At 50.2% G+C, this 22,576-nt stretch overlaps 1 protein-coding gene across 1 annotated transcript; it reads right to left on the bottom strand.

Annotated features, from left to right (window-relative positions):
* Nucleotides 1-578: 578 nt before the first annotated feature.
* GPR31 (G protein-coupled receptor 31) lies at nucleotides 579-1,532 on the bottom strand. Its single transcript, XM_061207597.1, has one exon. It carries the CDS (start codon nucleotides 1,530-1,532, stop codon nucleotides 579-581), a length of 954 nt encoding a protein of 317 aa, XP_061063580.1.
* Between the last annotated feature and the right edge of the window lie 21,044 nt (nucleotides 1,533-22,576).

Here is a 22,576-nt window from a genome sequence, read left to right as displayed (position 1 = left end):
ATAAACCAGGGCACTGACTGTGTTGTCTTGGATGTAATGTGTAATCTGTGCAAGTGAAGCTCAAGTTTACCAATCAGTTGTGAGCTAAGTAGAACTGAGCTCAGGACACTTACACCATGCAGAACCTGTTTTAGACCCAAAGCCCCACTTCCCCATGTCAGTTACCACAAGTCTGTGCAATAGGTAGGAAAAGAGCATAGATTTTTTGCATTTTTTGCATTCAAGCATAGAAGGATAAAGTGACTTGCCAACACCAAACAGAGTCAGGACCGCATCTGCAACACCGCTTTCCACCACTTCTGCGTCACAGGTCCACCACAGCATCTTTTTCCAGCTACGAATGTGTCGCAGTCATTTAGTGATCGAACCTGCATGGGAATTGCGTAAAGGAGGCTCTGCTCGCTCATTTTGATGAAATGCTCTGCAACACAAAATAGCTGAAGGCAATCCTGGTAAACAACAGTGACTGTTGCTGAAGTTGCGTTCAAGTTTGTAGTGCGGAATCTTAACTAACCATCATGACTGCTCAGCGCCCCCCGGGTAGCTGTCATGGACGCGAGGTGGGGAGCTGGCCATCCTCAGGAGTAAGAGTCTCTGAGCTCACAGCCCGGAGGCTCTGCTTCCTGCTTTCGGCCCCTGAGGGTGAGGGTGTAGAAGAGCTTGCGGTAGGAACGTCTGAAGGTGGGGTTCGAGAAGCAGTACACCACCGGGTTCAGCACGCCCTGCAGGTAGGTGAGGCTGCCGGTCACGTCAGCGGCGTGGACCATGGAGCTCAGGACCCCGCAGCTGAGCGCCCCTCGGAAGATGGCCAGTAGGATGCGGGCCAGGAAGCTGGGCAGAAAACACAGCGTGAACAGCACCCCAACCGTGGCCACCAGCGCCTGGGCCCTCTGCAGCTTGGGCTGCTTGTGTGGGTCTCGGCGCCGCTTCTGGAGAGTCCTGATGAGGCCGGCACTGCAGAACAGGATGAGGCCGAAGGCAAGGATAAACTGGAGGAAGAAGAGGGCTTCCTGCCAGATCAGGCTGAAGGAGGACTCCGTCCTGGGCTCAGAACTGGGGCACTCGGCCTCAGAGAGGAACACGCTTTGGTGGGTGAGGGCTGCCATCATGAGCCAGACCAGGACCGAGATCCCCCAGGCCGCCCGCAGGGACAGAAGGTTGACCTTGAGCCGCGAGCGGACCACCCGGAGGTAGCGGTCCAGGGCCACGGCGGTGAGGAAGGCCACACCCGCCCCGCGGCACAGGGACTGCAGGAAGAGCATCCCTCGGCAAGACGCACGTCCCAGGCCCCAGGTCTTGTGCCGCAGGTAGAAGGCGGCGTGAAAGGGCAGGCAGGCGGCCAGCAGGAGGTCCGCTAAGACCAGGTTGAACAGGTAGACGGCGTAGGGCTTCCACACCTTCAGACGGAAGAAGAAGGTCCAGAGCGCCACGGTGTTGCCCAGCGTGCCCAGGGCACACTCCAGCAGCAGCAGCAAGGCTGTGGTCACCTCCGCCGCGTAGCTGTGCGCCAACGAGCAGTTGGGTGGCAGCATGTGGCCGAGTCCCCGCCGCGGCCGAGCCTGACGCAGTGGAGGGCAGGGACGCAGGCCCCAGGTTGTTCTCTTTCCCACAGAAGGACAGAAAGCACACTGACCAGCATCCGAATAAAGTCAAAGGCAAACTAAAATTTGTCTGTGGAAAGAGGATCAGGGGCAGAGGGAAAAAACCCCTTGCAGTTTTGTTTTGCCCTGAAAGCGGGGAAATTGTGTTTCACTTCCCACATCTGGCATTAAATTGAAGCCCTAGTGTCCTGAGAGTCTCTGCGTGAGCACGGCTCTACATCCACAGCTGTCACTGAAGGGGCTTGGGAAGTTCGGGAAGACTTGCTGTCTATAAAGTTAAAATAATGATGGAAACAAATAGATTGTTCTCTAGTTTGCATTGTTTTCCGATAGTCAGATCTGGTGCTGCGCTCCCCTCGAAGAGGATATGGGGGGGGGGGGCTGGCCATTTTGTAGTTGCCCATTTTCACCTGTCCTTTCGTTTCGTTAGATTTGATTTTCTGCTGAGGAGGCGTCCCTGCCTTCCCGCACTACCGGGGTCAGGACCCGCACCCCTGGGCCTCTGTGCGCCCGGGAAGCAGAGTAAAATCGATGATTGGTCAAGACGCACAGAATCCACCCGAATGGCAGGTCCATGAGCCCAGGGACATGCTCTGTGTGCCAGTGACAAAATAGTGCCTGACGCATAGCGAGAGTCAAAAAATAAATACCGATGAACTCAGTCATTCCTACCCATCCTGATCCTAATTCACCCGGGTCCTGACCCACAGTTGACCCTAATTCACCGTGTTTCTGTTCAGCGTGTTTTATTTTGGCCGCATGGCATTCGGGATCTTAGTTCCCTGACCAGGGATGGAACCTGTGCCCCCTGCAGTGGAAGCTTGGAGTCCTAACTGCTGGACTCCCAGGGAAGTCCCTGTTCAGCCTGGTTTGGGCTTTGGAGTCAAATGGACTCTAGTTCTATCTGGTCTCTCCACTTAGCAGCAATGTGGGGTGAATATGACAATACGTGCTTGCGGGGTCCTTGTACTTGAGATATCCTTACAGGTACAGCACTGTGCACTGTATCTGGGACATCTCGGGTGCCAGATACATTTGCTGCAGTCATTATTAACCTCTGTCTGATGCTTGGACTTTTAACAAAATTTTTTTCTCTCCCAATGTAGTAATACAATTTCGCACCCAACTGCAGTTCCACGGTGCTTCGATGCCTTCGTTTCTGAGACCTAACTTGGAAGCTTTAAGGGGTCTCAACAGTAAGAATTACTAGTTCGCTGCATGTTTTCCATGTGTCATGTGCTCTCCTGTGTTATTGCAATGAACCGAGCAACACGAGGTGCAGTAGGTACAATTTTAAGCTCTATTTTTTAAAAATAAATTTATTTATTTATTTTTGGCTGCGTTGGGTAAGCTCTATTTTATGGATGAAGGCGTGGCAGCTCAGAGAGGTTAGGTCACCTGCCCCAGGTCACAGGGCAGTCATCGGCAGGAGCAGGACCCCCCAGCCCAGCTTGCACCAGAGCCCAGGGTCTTGACCACGCTGCCCACCGCTTCCCTGCTGGCAGCAGCCGCACTCCTGTGTGCGTGAAAGGTCCATGTCTCAGGACGCCCACCACGACTATTGATTTGCATGACATTTCAGGTAATTTGAATTGTAGTCCTTCTTGCTTTAATTTTATCAGGGTTTTCCTTTCCACTGGGCCACCAGCCCACATGTCCCCCCATCTCTGCGTCACGCAGGTTCACCTGCCTCGTGTTTCCCAAGAAGGTGCGTTTGGAGAGTCATCCAAGCGTCCAGAGCTGCAGAAACGTCCCGACTGGTACCTCTAGTGACACCTCCCATGAACCGCATGCCTGTTATCAAGGGTTCCTTGGGGGCACAAAAGGATGCGTTTGTTCCAGGTGAGGGTTGGCTGGGGACCACGTGTCTCACCTCCAGGGATGCCATGGCACACGCACGGTAACACCAGAAAAGCTGGCACTCACTCATCTTTTCAGGGACGGGAGTTACACAAATGCAGGGAAGAAACAGATTAAATCCTTTCTCTCAACACATTGATAACTTTGAGAGACGTTAAAAGCTACCCCTTAATGGCAGATTTCTGTCCACAGTACACCAAAGACTTTCTAAATTATAAATATTCTAGCTCAATAGGTAACATGAACATTAATAATTACACATTTTCCTTTTTAAAAATAGAAAATCAAAGTTACAGAATTTTTGAAAATTCTGCTTGTCTTTCTCAGCACCCTGGTGTATTTTCCTTACTTCTGAAAGACTGAATTGTCCTTTACTTCCTCTCTTTTAAAGTTATAATATTCGAGCTTCTCCCTTAGGGATCTTGTTAAATCTTTTTATCCTTAGAAACTCCATTTTCAAAAACCATTCTATTTCTTCAATACTCTTCCTATTAAGGAAACTTCTCTGTTCTCACTCCGATTGGTTTCACTTTTTGTTCGACGTCAATAAATGAAGAATACTTGGTCAGTAAACTGTGATTCTCTTTCAGAGTTTCCCTCACCTCCAAGCCCTGTGGGAACCTACCACCCACTCACCCACGAGGGGGCTGCCCGTCCAGTGTCACAGCTTGGGGAGCGGCCAGCTCTTCGTAACCACAAGCCTGAGAAACAGGAAAAGGAGGGCCTGTCCCTGAAACGCACACTTTGGTGGGCCGAGCACAAGTTCCCAGAGCTGAAGAGACCTGGGGCGAGCCCAGCGAAACCAGGCTGGAGGGGTGTGTCTCAGCTCACTGACAGCAACAGGGCTGCAGGTCTGCCGGGACGTGACACGGTCCCAGGGGTGCACGTCTGGGTCAGGGGGTAGGGCCTGGTGCCCGTGGACGCAGGGTCCCGTCCTTGGAGAATCCACTCTCAGTGCCTCCTCGGCAGGTCCCCTCAAATTATTTTTCTTCCCCGGATTCCTGGCCTAATAGATCTAGAAAGAACACCAAAGGAACGTAAGATCTTCTTTGTCAACTTTACACCTATTTACTAAAAACAAACAACAAAAATTAAAATCGAACACACGCAAAGCCCTCCTATACCTTGGACACAAGTTCCATGTCTTAGAATCTTTCATAAAGTGATAGCTAGCGACATAAACAAAGACTTAGCGACAGGAGATCCCTGTGATGTGTCTATGATACCGGTGTTCACAATGACATGAGAAGTTGTTTAAGATTACAGATTACATGGAGAAAAAATCCACATTGTCATCTGTGTAGAGCAGCACTTAATCTTGCTTGTTTACAGAAAGTACTGGTGGGAAATTTACCAAATTTTTAGCAAGTAGCTATCTCTAAGTAATGGGATTATAAACGATTTTTTTTTTTTTTTTTACTTTAGAGCTTCCTATATATTCTATAATAGAATAAATCACTTTAATAATCAGGAAATAACTGTAAATTTTAAAATTAAGTTTTTACACAAATAAACAAATGGGACCTAATGAAACTTAAAAGCTTTTGCACAGCAAAGGAAACCATAAACAAGACCAAAAGACAACCCTCAGAATGGGAGAAAATATTTGCAAATGAAGCAACTGACAAAGGATTAATCTCCAAGATTTACAAGCAGCTCATGCAGCTCAATAACAAAAAATCGAACAACCCAATCCAAAAATGGGCAGAAGACCTAAATAGACATTTCTCCAAAGAAGATATACAGATTGCCAACAGACACATGAAAGAATGCTCAACATCATTAATCATTAGAGAAATGCAAATCAAAACTACAATGAGATATCATCTCACACCGGTCAGAATGGCCATCATCAAAAAATCTAGAAACAATAAATGCTGGAGAGGGTGTGGAGGAAAGGGAACACTCTTGCACTGTTGGTGGGAATGTAAATTGATACAGCCACTATGGAGAACAGTATGGAAGTTCCTTAAAAACTAAAAATAGAACTACCATACTACCCAGCAATGCCACTACTGGGCATATACCCTGAGAAAACCATAGTTCAAAAAGAGTCATGTACCAAAATGTTCATTGCAGCTCTATTTACAATAGCCAGGACATGGAAGCAACCTAAGTGTCCATCATCGGATGAATGGATAAAGAAGATGTGGCACATATATACAATGGAATATTACTCAGCCATAAAAAGAAATGAAATGGAGGTATTTGTAATGAGGTGGATGGAGTTACAGTCTGTCATACAGAGTGAAGTAAGTCAGAAAGAGAAAAACAAATACAGTATGCTAACACATATATATGGAATCTAAGGAAAAAAAGAAAAAAGGCCATGAAGAACCTAGTGGCAAGATGGGAATAAAGACACAGACCTACTACAGAATGGACTTGAGGATATGGGGAGGGGGAGGGGTGAGATGTGACAGGGTGAGAGAGTGTCATGGACATATATACACTACCAGATGTACAATAGATAGCTAGTGGGAAGCAGCCGCATGGCCCAGGGAGATCAGCTCGGTGCTTTGTGACCACCTAGAGGGGTGGGATAGGGAGGGTGGGAGGGAGGGAGATGCAAGAGGGAAGAGATATGGGAACATATGTATACGTATAACTGATTCACTTTGTTATAAAGCCGAAACTAACACACCATTGTAAAGCAATTATACTTCAATAAAGATGTTTTTAAAAATAAATAAATAAATAAAATAAAATTAAGTTTTTGAACTGTGAGTTTACACATGACAGGGAGCCATTTTCTTTGGAAGCATCAGTCCAAGACTAAGGATGGCAGCGTACGCTGTGTGGTAGCCAGCCTCGCAGTGTGGTTAATTATGTTCATGTGGGCATCACACCCTCTGGGTGAGAGAGAGACACACACAGAGACAGAGATAGAGAGAAGGAGAGAGAGAGAGAGAGGGAGAGAGAGAGAGAGAATACGTGTGATTGAAATGTTGTGACTGATCTCATGAAAACAAGGGTTTAAAGTCCACTAAATGCCTTTCCGACAGCTCTCAGAGCCAGAGAAATGATGTTGGCCCATCTCAGTGTCTGGGGAAAGAAAAGCTGAGAAAGAGAGGGAGAGAGGAGAGAAGGAAATGCAGACAGTGCTGACCAGGGGAGGCTGGGGAGGGGGCGGGCAGGGGGCAGTCCCACCACCCGCCAGGGAGCCCGCCCTGCAGAATCGTGTCTTCTGATCCGGGAAAATGATCAGACAAGCCACAAAAAGTAGTTGTTGTATGACACAGTTTATGTTTAAAAATATATGTGTATATATATACGTATATAACTGGTGGTGATGTAACAGCTGATTTCTCTTCTTATCACGCTTCTCTGTGTTTTCCATTTGTTATGCATTGAGATTATATCGGATTGGCAATGAGACAAAATTTAAGAGTACTCTGTAAAAAATGGAAAATCATGTTTAGGAAAAGGAGAAACTATTTCTTTTAATCCCTCGAGTTGCACATTATCGGAGTGACGGTGTGAATATTGGGGGGGGGTGTGTGAGAGCAGAACGAGGGGGCAGCCGAGGAGGGGGTGGCGGGGACGAACGAGGTGGCCGTGCTGACTGCCCTCCAGCCCCGAGCTCTCCCGGGAGGGCCTCAGGACCACAGCATCGCGATCACTCGTCCATGCTTGGGAAGGAGAGCGAGCCTGGGGCTCAGGTGTCCTGACAAGGGCATTGTGGAGAATCACACCGTTAGCGAAGTTGTCCTTAAAGCAAATCTGAGCAGGGGGTGGTGGTGGGATGAACTGGGAGATTGGGATTGACGTACATACACTAATATGTATAAGATAGATGACTAATAAGAACCTGCTGTGTAGCTCAGGGAACTCCACTTTGCTGTACAGTAGAAACTAACACAACATTGTAAAACAACTATACCCCCCCCAAAAAAAACCCAGCAAATTTGAGAAGTTTTGATGCATGGTAACAGTCATCTTTCTCCTGAAAGTTAGCTGTCCTCCTTTTAGCTCAGTGTAGAAATCCATGATGTACACACACACAGACACACATGTATGCATATACTATACATATCTAGCAATTCATCATTAAAAGAGGACATTTTAAAAATGTATTTTAGTGAAGTATTGAAGTAAATCAACTGATTTACAATGTTGTGTTATTTTCTGCTCTACAGCAAAGTGATTCAGTCATACATATATGCATTCTTTTTCATATTATTTTCCGTTGTGGTTTATCACAGGATATTGCCCTGTACTGTACAGTAAGACCTTGTTGTTTATCCATTCTATGTATACTAGTTTGCATCTGCTAACCCCAAACTCCCAATCCATCCCCCCGCCCCACTTGGCAACCACAAGTCTGTTCTCTACGTCTGTGAGTCTGATTGTTTCATGGATAAGTTCGTTTGGATCGTGTTTTAGATTCCACATATAAGTCATATCGCGTGGTATTCGTCTTTCTCAGTCTGGCGTACTTCACTTAGTGTGATCATCTCCAGGTCCACCCATGTTGCTGCATAAATAAGGACTAAGATTCCACTGCTTCCCAAACGTGGTCAAAGCAGGGGGCTACTTGCCACCTTATAAACCGTTAGCAGCTGCGCCCTGCTTGCCTGTCTTCCAGATTCCGAGCTCCCGCGTGTATCCTCAGTCTGAAAGGAGAAAGGGGGCCCGCGTCCTGGTGTTGCTCACGCCTGTTTCCCCGGTGAAGACACTTTTGGTGAGTTTCCCCCCAGACGTGAGGTCTCCTCCAGCAAGTGCAGAGCCCTGGAGGTGACGTCCCTTCTCCCTGCCTTTCCTTGACGTGGCACGGCTTCCAGTGACCTTCGTTTCATTTACGGCATGGAAATTTCAACAGCAGCAGGAAGGTCACTGCTGAAACCTGCCTCCTGCAGGGATCCTGGCCGGGACAGCGGGTGGCACTCAGCTGGCCACACCCCACGCCGACCCGGCCTGCTGGGAGCCTGTCCCCCATGGACCGTCTCTACTCGCTGGTGCTAGCTCCACAGAAGGGCGTCTGTGATTTCCCATGATGCGACAGAAGGAAAATTTTTAAACAAAAGTACAAAATATTCAAAAGCAAATTTGTCATATTCTAGATATTTGACTTTCTTTCTTTACTACTTATTCCCTTCCCCTGAACTTCCAACTTTCTAATTCTGCATCAAGATGAGATTGTTTTAATTGTTGTAACCTGAGAGTACGTGGCGGTATCTAATTTAGAAAATGCTCTTGGATACTTTTACTTATTCTTCCAAGAGAAAGTCACAAAAACTTCTTCAAGCTCTAGGCGCCGTCGTGCGTGTCTCCCCGCCACACACAGACGATCCTGCCCTCACTTCCCTTCAAGGACTCGCTTCAACTGTCACTTCTCAAGAGGGCCTTCGGGGACCAGCCTTCTAAAATAGCACTGCCGTCATCACCGCTCACTCACCACCACCGGGCGACCCAGGTGTGTCACCTGGATCAGACACAGCGCCACCCCTACGGCCAGAGCGGAACTGGGTGTGTGGCAGTGATCCACCGATTTCTTTTTAATTAATTAATTAATATTTGGCTGCGTTGGGTCTTCGTTGCTGTGCGCGGGCTTTCTCTAATTGCGGCAAGCAGGGGCTACTCTTCGTTGTGGTGCACGGGCTTCTCATTGCGGTGGCTTCTCTTGTTGTGGAGCACGGGCTCAGTAGTTGTGGCTCGCAGGCTCTAGAGATCGGGCTTCAGTAGTTGTGGCTCGCGGGCTCTAGAGCGCAGGCTCAGTAGTTGTGGCGCACGGGCTTAGTTGCTCCGCGGCATGTGGGGTCTTCCTGGACCAGGGCTCGAACCCGTGTCGCCTGCATTGGCAGGCGGATTCTCAACCACTGCACCACCAGGGAAGTCCCCACCGATTTCTTGAATAAACAAATGAATGAATAAATAACATAATTACAAATTCTCAGTTTCACAAAAAATATAAGGAATGCCATATTTTGATATAAGTTGATTTCTCCAGGAGCAATGAAACTAAAAAGAACACCTTTGAAAACCAGTCCTGTGCTGGTCACCTTAACTTAACTTCTGTGCTGTGCTGTCACCTTAACTTCTGTCCTCATCTTCCTCTTGTGTATCCACTCAGGAAGGTCTATGTAGGGGATTTTCATCATTCTGAGTTTGAAACTCAGTTCATTTACACCTGTACTGAAAAAAAAATGAAGAAAAAAATTAAAGGGCTTTTTTTTTTTTTTTTTTTTTTTTAACTAGGAAGTGCATTTGCACACCGTGTTGGAGTTTAAGTACAATTATTCAACTTTTGCTGAAATTTTACTTTTGTAAGATTAAAAATTTTTCTGCGACAATAAATGATGCTCACAGTGATTTCTTAGGCATGAAACACTGATGACTGATTTCTTAGGCATGAAACACTCATTCCTTCCTTTGGTGCTATTCACATCCTAGGAATATTCTGAGGTTGCTAAATTTCCTTGACACGAACCATAAACTCAGACTGGTGCCCAGGACCCTCGCACACTGCCCCCGGCGGGAACTTCCAACCTCTGAGACTGCTTCCAGCCTCTTTCTCTGAAACGACCTCTTTTCCTGGAAATGACATAGCTCCTTTCTATAAGGTCCCCCTCCCAGGCCGGAGGTGAAAATCAGACGAGAGGGTGAAGAGTCAGCAAGTCTCCTGGAGAGTCAGCCCACGTGGGAGAGAGCAGAGGCCCCTCGGGAAGAGGAAGGGCAGGACTCTGGCCCGGGCCGTTGCCTGGCTCTGGCGACTTCTGAGAGTCTGTGGGGAAGTCGCTAACCAAGGCTGAGAGAGGTGGGCAGCCCTCCCAGCACAGGACCGGCGGGCGGTCCACAGCTGGGCCTGAGCTGTGGTTCCACGTCCCCGGCAGCACTTTCCAGGCGCTGGGCCTCCCCCTGCGCCTGGCCGCCTTGGGATGTTTCTCCTTCTTCCCTGAGCCCGCTGCCACTCAAGTACACATTGTGTTGAATGATATATCCTGTCGCTCTTTACAAATGCGTGTCCCCATTGGCCTTCCTCACTGGTATGTAAATCGCTTAGAGCTGGGAAATATTATGAGAATTATAAGTATTTGTAGTCTCAGCACAGAATGAACAACCCAATACATTCTGAATTTTTCTGAATAAAAAAGAATTTAATTTTGCCCAGAAGATGTCTGCCCCCCGGCTCTCAAAGCCCACTTACCTGCTCCTTGTCCCTTCCCACCGGCAGGATTCTGCCCCCTCCTCTGGGCCCACGCCGCTTCAGACTTGCTTTGTGGAGCACATTACAGCTATTTGTGTCCCTGGAGACCCTCTTGATCAGTCTTATGGCCCTGGCATCACTCCGCCTGGAGTGATGGAGACCCTTGGCTCTTCAACATTTGGGTTGCATTCAGTCGGATGTCTCCCACCACCAGAGTTAAGCTTTCACCCTTTGGTAACGTTTGTCACAGACATTGTTTATCCTATTTACCCTGTGTGGCGACCGCCCAGCACACAGTAGGCCTCTGCCTATTTTCTGGATTGACAGTGGGCGGGAGCTGCACCACCCGGGCAGGGACAGAGGAGGCAGACTGGATAGGATGCCCACTCACCGTTCCCAGCAGCCCTGACACAGTGCTTCGTGCAGGGCGGGTCCTGGGGTGCCGGCTCGCCGGGAGCCACCGTCCAGCTGTGGGTGTGACTTCCATAGGCCGCTCCCCAAGCCGGCTTGGTGTAGACGCGGAAACCCTCTCTCGTCTGGTCCGAGGATGAGTCTGGGGTCTTCCTTTGGCAGCTGCAGAGCCCAGCTGAAGGGGGCAGGACCAGAAGCCGGCATGCTGGTCACCTAGCGATGCAGCCTGCTCTCCTCACAAAGAGGGTCATCCCCTCAGGGGCAGGGCCAGGGCTCAGGAGCCCGTCCAGGGTATGGATGCCCTGGAGGCGGTTCTTCTTTCCAGGAGACCCACGCAGGCCGAGGGCTTGGTGGCCCATCAACGACACACCTGCGGACTCAGAGGAGAGGCGGTGGGCTCCTCTGGTGGGCCTCCTGGGGTCTCCTGGGGCTGTACCTTAGTGGGACCTCAAAATACATTATTTCTACATAAAAACAGTTGAGTTTCCAAAACGAATCTTTATTATTCGTTGAAGCCACGTTTACAGCAGAGAGCCGGTTGGACCCACCCTCCAGGAAGGGTGAATGCTGCCCCCAGGGTCTCACCCCCTCTTCCAGGGCCCGTGGGCCACGCCTGCGAACTTCAGGCCTTAACCCAAGAGAACCGTCTGGCATCTCAAAGCAGGAGCCTCACTGCAGAATCTCTGCACTCAGCGCCTTCGGGCTCCAGCGTGTTATTACCTCTGTTGATTGCTGTTTGATGTCGCCCTGCTATCTGCTTGATCACAGGCGCCGTTACAACCACTCAGGACCAATAAACTTCACGTAGCTATATGAAAACTGCACGACACAACAGCTGAAGATGTTGGCTAAGTTGTATCAAGCAAAAGGGAACCATTGCAGATTTTCTAATTAGCAAACCGAGAATAACAGTAATTCATTGTATGTAGCCTGGAAGGCATTTCTCTTTTTCGGTTTGACGTGTTCGCTTGTTCATTATTTATTGTTATCCTCCAGCCACGTGTGCTGGTAAATTTTGTAAAAATGAAGTGTAATTAAGTTCTTCCCCTGACTGTCTTCAGGCGCATCGAACGGAGGGCGGGTTTGGGGAGGATTTCAGTGACGTGCACGCCGGGAGGTCGCTGCAGACTCGAGTAAAAGGGTATTTGGGCTGCATTGTCCGGGTGAGTGATTTATACCTCTTGAGTCTGAACAACAATTTTAAATTTTCTCATCAATTTGAGATGGTCGCGTGGGCTTCCAGGATGTCAAGCTAAGTGCCCGCCTGGGCGTCAGGGCTGCGAAAGGAGGCGACTGTCCGGAGAAGGGCACCTGAACAATAAGGAAAATGCAGGGAGCACTTCTCTGATGACAAGGATCATTGTTTTCCAGAATGAGAAAGCACATTCCTCCTCCAACTGTGTCTTTTCCATTTCACCTTCCTTTTGATAAGTTCTCATCAGGCTCAGTTCTCTCCATGGCTTGCGTTCTCTATGAGACCCTGGGCCTCCTCAGACATGGTAAGGCTTCAGGATGGCTCAGTGCCCCCTGGTCACTGACCACATGCAGTTTGGACTTCGTGGTCAGAAAACCGACTCAGAGGCGCATCCATGCGCCGGGGCAGTGCTGACCCAGGGCCGCCTTCCACCTCGGCTCCACGCTGAAGCCCACGCCCTTGGGGCTTTCTCCCATCAGTTACGTGGACCTCACAGGCACCCACCATTTACAGCATCTGTCTAAGCTCACGTTCAAGTGCGCAGGTCTGCTCTTTGCAGCCGGAGGCTCTTATCTTGCATGCCCTCCTCCAATAGGATTGGGAGGAAGCTGGATTCATTATGATGTTTAAATCTAGGATTTTGGTGGAGTCCAAGGAAGCTCTGAACCCATAATAGAAGTTTCACTATTTTGATTACCCCTCAGTCCCATCTGTAAGACCCACACCCCAGGTGGTCGATAGAAAAAGGACCCCATCTACCAAGCCTGAGAGAGGGAGACAGGGAAAACAGCATGATTAAGCGAAGGTGGAAGTCTTTCCTGGCCCCCAAAGATCTTCCCACTCTGTGACCATGCGCTTGACATTTTGCCAGTTAACATTCATTGAAAACCAAAACTTGTACAGCGCCTGGTTCATTGGAAGGACGGTAAATATTTATTGTGAATGGACTTTTATTTATTACCGTCGTCACTTCTGTACTGCTTGAAGGACTTACATGAACAAGATACTTTTATAATAAAAACTTGAGAGAAACACATATTAGTGCATAAAATGAATCTATGGTTTGGGGAGCTGTTGCCTTGGAGGAAGTGATGGGAATGGGTCCCCAGGGGTCCGTACTGGTGGTCATCTGTTTCCTGTTCTAGGTGCTGGTTACATGGGTGTGTTCAGTGTGGGAAAATTTATCAAACTGTACACATATACATTTTCTGTCTCTATGTTACAATCCAGTAAAAACTTCCAAAAACTTAAGCGCATCTATCTCAGTTGAAGAACATTTGGAATTATTATCACTATCTCCCCTTTTAGTAGCTCACACCCTCAACCAGGAGTTATGAAGCCAGGTTCTAGTACCATTTTTTCTAGTACCTGGGGTACGTGACCCAGGCCAAGTCACTAATCATACTGACTAGTCTTTTCTCATCAATATCACAGGAAGAATTTAAACTAGAATCATCTTAATGCCCTGTCCTTCCCAACTCCCACAGATTTCAACCATGTAATTGAAATGGAGCAGGACCTATGGTCTATGCCCCCCATGTCCTCCGCCTGCCTTTTGTCTGTGAAAAAACTTTAGCTTAGGAATAAGTTTAATTAGAGAAGTGAGAAAAATGCAGAAGCAAAGTAAAGCAGCCCAGTTGGACTACATAATAATAGTTTGGTCATTAAGCAAAGCCAAGGACCTTTAGTTCCTTCTCAAGGGCTATAGATAATATTCTGAGCCATGTCCCTTGAGCTTTTTAATAGATACTGAAACCCCTACCAGGTGGAAGAAGTTAACTACATGATGACCGGACTGTAGCCATGACATAAGCCGCCACAATTCTGAGAACTGGCCTCAAAGAAATGGGAACAAACCGACCCTGGGACTGAAGACTAACTGTACTTAAAACAATCAAGATGTTGCTGATCAGAGCACCGCACGACCAATTTCAAGATGACCGTCAGGGCTGACTGTGCCGTTTCTGCATGTAGCCCCCTCCCTCCTCCTATACACCCCTGAAACTCCCCTTTTAAAAGCTCTCACCCACTGATGGTCTGGTGGGGGGAGCCAGTCTTTGACAGGGGTCTGCCCTCCCCCCTGGTTCCTGGCATCCACAATAAAGCAAGCTTTCCTTTCCACCAAACTTTCCTCTTTACTGGCTTTTGAGCGGCAAGCAGCTGGACCCCACTTTCAGTAACCCCATGACCGTTGACCCCAAGGCCATGCTTGGGCCGTTGCCTCTTTTCTGGAGAAGCCCACTAGGAAGAGTTGGAAGCACCCACTGTCGACACTTCTCTTTTCCCTTTGAGCCACTAGGTTCACATCTTCCTCCCAAACTCCCCTGTGCTGCTCTGGTCCTGAATACCAGTGACCTCATCGTCGCCAAACCAATGACCCACCCTCCGTCCTCGTCCGACCATCGCACGGGCAGCTGTGGACGTGGTGCGGTCTGGTCTCTCGGAACCCTTTCTCCGTCTGGGCTCCGTGGTGCCCCTCTCAGCGCCGTCATTTATCTCACTGGTCACTTTCCCCCAGCTCCTCCTGCTGACCTTCAAAGCCTGGAAAAAGCAAGGATTCAGACCCCGGATCTTTGCTTTCCTCCATCTCCGCTCACTCAGAGTTGGTCTCTCTTGCTGTGCCACGACTTTAAATCTCATCTATATGGTGATAACTTCCGAGTCTATCTCTCTCCGTGTGGTACCCCCTCAACAAAACCACCTGAATGTCTAATAACATATCAAAACTAACATACTCAAAACCAGACTCTTGATTTTTCACCCTGTGACCTTGCCCCTCTGCCAGCCTTCCCCATCTAAGGGGCCACTTCACTCTCAGTTCTTGTTAAGCTGGACTTCTGGAGTTTTCCTTGCTCCCTGTCTCTACATCGTCACATCCTGTAGACTCTGCCTTAAAGCATATCCCAGATCAGACCACTTTCACCCCTCCACGGCCACCAGCCCACCTTGGTGCCAGCCATGCCGTTTCTTGCCCCATCGAATCAGTAGTTTCCTAATTGACTCCGTCCCACCCTTGCGCTGTGTCTTCTCCACCCGCAGCCAGTGAGCCTTTTACAATTGTCATATCACGTCACTCCTCTGATCAGTGCTCTCCAGTGGGTTGTGTACTGGGTGAAATAATGTCCCCCCCAAATTCATATCCTTCCCAGAACCTCAGAACGTGACCTTCTTTGGAAGTAGGATAATTGTAGAGGTAATCTGCAATCTGCTATGATGAGATCATACTGGAAAAGGGTGCACCCTTAATCCAATATATGGGTCTCCTTATAAGAAAGGAAGAGACACAGAGACAGACAGACACAGGGAAGGGAATGTGAGGTGAAGACAAGACACATGGAGGACGGTCATGTGATGTCAGAGGCAGAGACTGAACGGCTGAAGCTACAAGCCAAGGGACATCCAGGGCCGCCAGCATCAGAAGCCGGAAAATGCAAGAAGGGCTGTCCCTCAGAGCCTCAGAGGAAGCGCGGCCCTGCCGACATCCGATCGCAGACTTCTGCCCTCCAGAAGACACGTTCCTGCTGTCTTAGCCTCCCACGTTCGTGATACCTGTTACAGCAGCCATAGGAAAGGAATCCAGTCTCCCTTGGTGCTCAGAGTACAGTCCTAAGTTGCACCTTGGTCTGTAGGCCCTAGTGATCTGGTCCCTGCTCCTTTCTGGCCTCATGTCTGACTGCCCTCCACCCTCCCCTTACACACACATGGATGACACACCCACACAGACACACACAGACATACACACACACAGATGACACACACGCAGACACACACACACACAGATGACACACACACAGACACACACAGATGACACACACAGATACACACACACACTGCAGACACGCAGACACACACACACACACACTGCAGACACCCTGCCCCCAGGCTGTCTCTGGCTACTGGTGGCTCCCCTTGATCCGACTGGGCTCTGTTCTCCTGGGCACCTTGTGATCCTCCCCCTCAGGACCTCGTCACAGAGCTGGACACACCCATCCGACACGGGAGAGCGGCTTCCCTCCCCCACTGCAGGAACAGCCGTCCTGACACCCCATCTCACTTCACTGCTCCTCACAGCGCCTTCATCCAATGGCTTATCATTCGTGACAGAGAAGAAATGTCTCCAGAGCGACACCTTGCTGTTCTGTTCACTGCTGTGTCGACCAGACCTAGAACAATGGTACTTAGCAAGTGCTTAATAAGTACTTGTGGAATAAATGGATAAATACGTTTGAATTTGCTTACTAGATAACTTCCTTGTGTGACAAGATTGTTCAAGGCAAAACGAGCCTGCTTGGAATTTGCAGGGTCAAGAAAGGAAGCTAAATGGCTAGGATTAAGTCTCAGGACAGGTTGCTGGCACAGCAGAGATCAAGACTGCCTTCTAGGAGATGTGGTTATATATATACAAAGGAATGTTACTCAGCCATAAAAAGAAGAATGAAATCATGCCATTTGCAGCAACATGGGTGGACCTAGAGATTATCATACTAAGTGAAGTAAATCAGACAGGGAAAGACAAATCTCATCTGATATCACTTATATATGGGCTCTAAACAATAATACAAATGAACTTATTTACAAAGCAGAAACAGACTCACAGACTTAGAAAACAAACTTATGGTTACCAGAGGGGAAAGGCGGGGGGGAGTTAGGAGTAGGGGATTGACATATATACGTCACTATATATTAAATAGGTAAGCAACAAGGATTTACTGTATAGCATGGGGAACTATATTCAATATCTGCTAATAAACTAAAGGAAAAGAATCTAAAAAGGATATATATATATATATATATACCTGAATTACTTTGCTGTACACCTGAAACTAACACAACATTGTAAATCAACTCTAGTTCAATCAAAAAAAAAAAAAAAAAAAAGACTGCCTTCCAGGAAACTGTGCTGCGGAGCTGGAGGGGCGGGTGGGACAGCGAGGGGGCTGAGGAGAGAGCGGCAGAGGGGAGGGGCTGGGGGCAAAGACCTTCAAACGGTCGCACTGGGGTTCCTCACGTCCTTGGAACCTCCCACAGACCTACATTAAATGTAAACCCCCCCAAACCTGGTTTTCTTTAAAGACGTTTCCCTCACCTCAGAATTTCATCGATGGAATGCGTGTTTCCCTGAGTGTGTCCACCAGTGAATCCTTGTGGATCTCATGGCCACAGATTAAAATCTCCACTCGGGTCCCTGATCACACTCCAAGGCGGTAGGTGCAGGGAAACAGAGACGCCACACGACTGGAGATTGGAAGGAAAGAACTGGTCTCTAATTAAGGACTGCTCCATACAATATGAAAACATCCTGAGGGCAGACATGGATGGAGCCTCGTAGGAGAATGACTTGCTTTTGAATTCCTAGATAAGAGGCTTTCCCTCCCAAAGCAGCCTGGTGCGGAGGCTTGTGGTTTTTTGTTTTATTTTTGTAAGGAGCTCGGGGAGGAGAGGTGCCGGAGCACCGCACTGAGAGTCGGACCGATGTTCTGACGGAAATAACAAGCGGGTCACTGAGCCAGAGGAAGGTGGGCCAGGAGCATCGCCTGTGGCTGGCTGGAGCGTCGCCCCGGGAACTCAGGTGAACGACCGGCAGAGGACCGCCCGCCCGCGCGCCCTGTTCCCCCCGCCCCACCCGCCAGGGGGCGCCGTGCACCCGTCGTGCCCGCTCCCGCGGCCCGGGTGGTGCGGCACCGCCCGCCCGGTCCCCCCGGTCCCCGCGGCCCCCGGACACGCGCTCCTCTCCCACCTGCTGCCCCTCCAGGGTGCTGAGCCCCAGCGGGAGGAAAGGACAAAGAGGGAAACTAACCGACTGCTGCTCCAGACCCAGGTTCCTCCAGCTGTGGGATCTGCCCACGTTCCCACCCTCACGCTGGGGAGGGGACAGACAAGGGGACAGATTGTTATCCCGGGAGGAGCGTCAAGGGCCGGCGAGGAAGAAAGGGCAGAACCCTCTGGGGAAGCCATGGAAGGGCACCTGAGCCAGCCAGGCTGCTGCCTGGGGGAGGTTAGGGCAGTTTTAAAAGACTTCCCCTAAGGAAAGACATCTAAGGGGAATTTTGAGCACTAAAGTAGCCCAGCAGTGGAGGAGGAAAGGAATTTTAATAAAGCCAGCAATACCCGCTTAGATGCAGAGATGATGATATTTACAAGTAATACACACATAAATTTATATTATATTGGGGGCAGTGTATATTATATTTCGGGGAGAAAAGCGACGGCGGGGGACAAGGACGAGAGAGGACCGAATCCTGGAGGGTCCTGTATACCAGGCTAAGGCGCTGGATTTCACCCTGAAGGAAAAGGACCATGGCTGGTGGATTGCGAGCCGGGGAAGCAGCATGTGACGCTGGCACTTTGGAAGATTGTTGTTGGGTCATGAAGCACCAGAGACCAAGGAGAGAGGGGCTGGAAGCTTTCCCAGAAGCCAAGCCCACAGGGGCTGGCGACCGAGGGAGGCGAGGTGGGGGCTGTGTGTGGATTACGGCTGGGGCAGCTGGCGCCTGGCAGGGGCGGCTCCCCACGGCAGGTGATGCTGGAAGCAGAGGAGTGTCTGGGGCCTGGCGGGAGAGAGCCGAGAGCCGAGGCCCAGAGCCTCCGGAGCTCACGAGTATTGTCTGCCCATGGCTGAGTTGGGGGCCAGAGGTCCGCGGGGGGGGCCGGGCCCCCCGGAGTGGGTGGCTGGAGACCGGGGGAAGCAAGCTGCTGCAGCAGCAGAGGAATAACATGATTTTAAAACCAGGGGAGCCTCACACCGGCTACACTTTCAAACACTTGGGGAGCTTTTAAAAATGCTGATGTCCGGGCTCCACGCCAGGCTGGACCCCTGGGTCAGAGGTCAGGAGAGACAAACCCAAACGCGAGGATGAAATGAGCTGACACACGCAGAAGTCTCATGTCTGGTCAAGGGCTCAGCGACGTGGTGGTGACGGCCCGGTGGGGGGCCACCGCGTCGCCTGGGCTGGGGGCGCCCCTGCAGCTCACGAGACGCTCCCCCCAACAGGCTGCTTTACCCAGACGCTTAGCCGAGCATCTGGAGGCCAGCAGACGAAGCACCACCCGTGAATGTGTCCCAGCTGGTCTGCCTGCAGAGCCTCACCTCCCCACGGCAAGTGAGGGGGGAGACTTGCCCTTGAGCGGAGACGAAGCCCTGGAGGCATACTTTGCAATTAGATTGATACGTCAAATATTTAATTCTGGTATTTGAAAGAGAAAACCAGGAAGCTTGGGGCCCTGTGAGCTGGAGCGGAGGTAATTTGCTGGAGCAGTTGGAAACGCGTGGGGAGGTGGGAAATGGGAGATGAACACAGATGATGGGCCGGAGGGGAGGCCTGGAGAGGGCCGTGCGGCTGGGGGAGGGGGAGGTTCTGAGAGCAGGTCTGGAGGGGGCTGGAGGTGGGGCTCAGGGATGCGGAGGAAAGCCGCGACCCGGGCCTGGAAAGGGACTCGGGAAGAAACACCATCTTCGTTTTTGATCTGAATGTGAAACTGGAAAAGATTGCCAAACACCTTAGTCCTTTTTAACCCTCACATTCTATGTGATTTATTTTGTCATCATCTCTGACTAGTAACATGGTTTGTGTACTTTACCCCCTGACTCCATAAACCCTGTTGGAGCAGAGTGCTAATCCGTTCTGGGAGAGGCTGAGGGTATGGGTCACCTAAGGCCCAAAGCCTGGCATTGAGTAGAACTTTCCAGGCTCCTGGAGGGCGCAGTGGGAAGTGACTGACCTTTCTCACTGAAAGCCGCCCTCCTGGCCCTGCAGCACCCCTGGCCCCGCCTGTCCACAGAGTCACCGTCTGGCAGAAGTCCCTGAGCTACTGTCAATTGTCACCAGGGCCAACCTGCCAGAAAATACCCGGTCGTCTGTCAGAGGCAGCATTCCTGGGCTCGTCCATGCTCCTCACCTGCGACCCACAGGAATATTCCCTTACATCTCAGGACCTTGAAAACTATTCTCTTAGGACCTAGAAAATTATTCTCTTTTGAAACACTGGCAAGCCTCCTTGTATCAGATAATGATTGTTAGGCCATCTGTGTTCTTTGTTATCGCCTGGGCTGCCAGTAAACTCAGCACTCGTTTTAGACAATGATCCTGAGTCTGGCTGCATAAGCCTGGATTACTGCCATGCTCACTTTCTCCTTATTATTAGATGCTTTGAACTTTGCTGTTTCTACATTTAACATTTTATTTTAGATATACCTTTAATTTTTAGGAAATTTTTAACAATATATTGTGACATACTTTCATACATTATATTTTATAAACCTTGCCCTCATTAATTACTCTGAGCAAGTAGTAAGATTACGCCTTTGTTCCTGAGCCCTGGGAGGTGGGTCAAGAGATTTACGATTGTTGGATCCAATCCAGTCGAGGCTTGCAATAACTCCACCGGAGTTTAGAGATAGACAAAACCATTGCATTTTAACCTTAGTCTGGGGTGTTCATTCTCCTCACTCCACTGTGTACAGCCCTTCACAGTGTTTTATAATAACACACTGTCTTTTTTAAAAAAAATCGAAGCATTTTATTTTTTTACATGTATATATTCCCTCTCTATCTCTCTTTCTCTCTCTCTCTCTCTCTATATATATATATACACTGTTTTTCAGATTCTTTTCCCTTATAGGGTATTATAAAATATTGAGTATATTTCCCTGTGCTCTACAATAGGTCCTTGTTGTTTATTTTATATATAGTAGTGTGTCTATGTTAATCCCAAACTCCTACTTTATCTCCCCTGCCCCTTTCCCCTTTTAATAACACACTGTCTTAATGATTCCTTATGAAGCAGGAATAGCCCCATTTTGCAAATGGAATACTAAGAACAAGATTAAATCACTTGCTTTCGGCTACAATTCAGCCTTCCCAGAGCAACACTGACGTGGTGCAGGGACCCACCACCCACCCTCCCCACCCGCTCCGGCCCAGCTGGAGACAAGAGCCCCGAGGACTCTGCCTCTCCGCCCAGTTGTACCAGGGCACCTGGGCATACGCCCAAGTTCAAAGGATGAAGAGGAAAGAAACTGCCCGAATGCCGTAGGCAACCTTCCAGGAGGGCCAACGTGCTGGCCCCGCAGCCGGTTGGCAGATGGGAAAGTGTTATCCGGCTGGGAGGCTTCGGCAGCCCTGGCGGCTGCTCTCCAGACGCCCAAGCCTGCGTCCAGCTGGACCTGAAGCCCTCCGATCCCCAGAGGGGCTTGGGCTTCTGGCACGTGTTTCTTTGGGCATCAGCAGCAGGAAACAAATCAAGGGGCTCAGCCGTCTGTTCAGAGCCTGGTGACGCCTTGGCCTCGAGTGAGCTCTTAAGGCAGCGGAATCTGCCTCAGGACCACGCGGAGATGCAGTGCCCTCCACCTGGCTTCTCTGCCTGGAACTGGGAGAAGGGGCAGCCTCGGGCCGGACATTCAAGTCCGGGCCGCTCTGCCCACGTTCCCCTCGTTCCTGGGTGCCTGCTGGATCTCTGCAGGCAGAGGAGCCCCAGCACCGGCACCCGGGCTCAGGAGGACTGAGCCCTCCCAGCAACAGTACTGAGTGTCTGGCTCCGCCTCCTAAGCCAGGTCGGCCCATCCTCGGGGCGAAGGCAGGTGCTCCACAGCACGCGGCCCTGCGGCGGGTCACACCGGCGCTGACAGTCACCGAGGGCGCCCCCCAGCCTCCAAAAAATAAACGAAATAACCTAAACCCGGGACTGCCTGGGGTGCCCCTGTCTCTGGGCTCTGATGCTGGGACACTGTGGGACAGTGTGCACCCCTGCTGGACCCTCGGCCTAGGGCATACTCCTGGTGCCATTGTGTCTCAGGGCCAAGGTCTGAGGGATTCCTGAGTAAGGCAGGGCACCTCAGGTTCAGATGCTCTGAGCTGAGGGAGCAGCCAAAGCTCAGCTCCGAATCAGGCTGTGGGCAGCCTGACCTGCATGCAGGGCCCACGTGGTTTACGTACAGAGGCTCAGCGCTCCAGGTCGGCGGGTGGTACGTGCTAGCCAGCCCTCGCCGAGGGCCTTCTGCAGAGATGCTCACTGAGCATGACTCGCTGTGAAATGACCCGAGCTCCGCACTGGGGGAATGCAAAGGGGTCAGGCATCCTGCGGACAGACACAGCACAAGCTGGCCAGCAAGACTGGCAGAAAAGGGGAAACAGTGCTATGAGATCTCGAGAACGTAAAGGCTCAGTGGTGTTAAGAAGATTATAGCCGTGGTCCGTTCAGACTGTGAACTTGAGAGCCCTCATAAGGAGCTGGGCTGTGGGATGGAGGGGGTCGGTCCTGGGCAGAGGGGAGGGTCTGGCGCCGGCAGAAAGGACTGGAAGTTGGGCGCCGTGAAAGGCAGGCAGGACGTGAGGGGGAGCGGCTGACTTTGCGTGTGGCCTGGAG

The sequence above is a fragment of the Eubalaena glacialis genome, chromosome 12, assembly GCF_028564815.1.
Source record: "Eubalaena glacialis isolate mEubGla1 chromosome 12, mEubGla1.1.hap2.+ XY, whole genome shotgun sequence".
Taxonomy (NCBI): Eukaryota; Metazoa; Chordata; class Mammalia; order Artiodactyla; family Balaenidae; genus Eubalaena; species Eubalaena glacialis.
This window is presented reverse-complemented; position numbering and strand designations above follow the sequence as displayed.

What these genes read in the sequence shown, in the direction of transcription:
- GPR31 (XM_061207597.1), bottom strand. Translation starts at nt 1,532, where the DNA reads ATGCTGCCACCCAACTGCTCGTTGGCGCACAGCTACGCGGCGGAGGTG.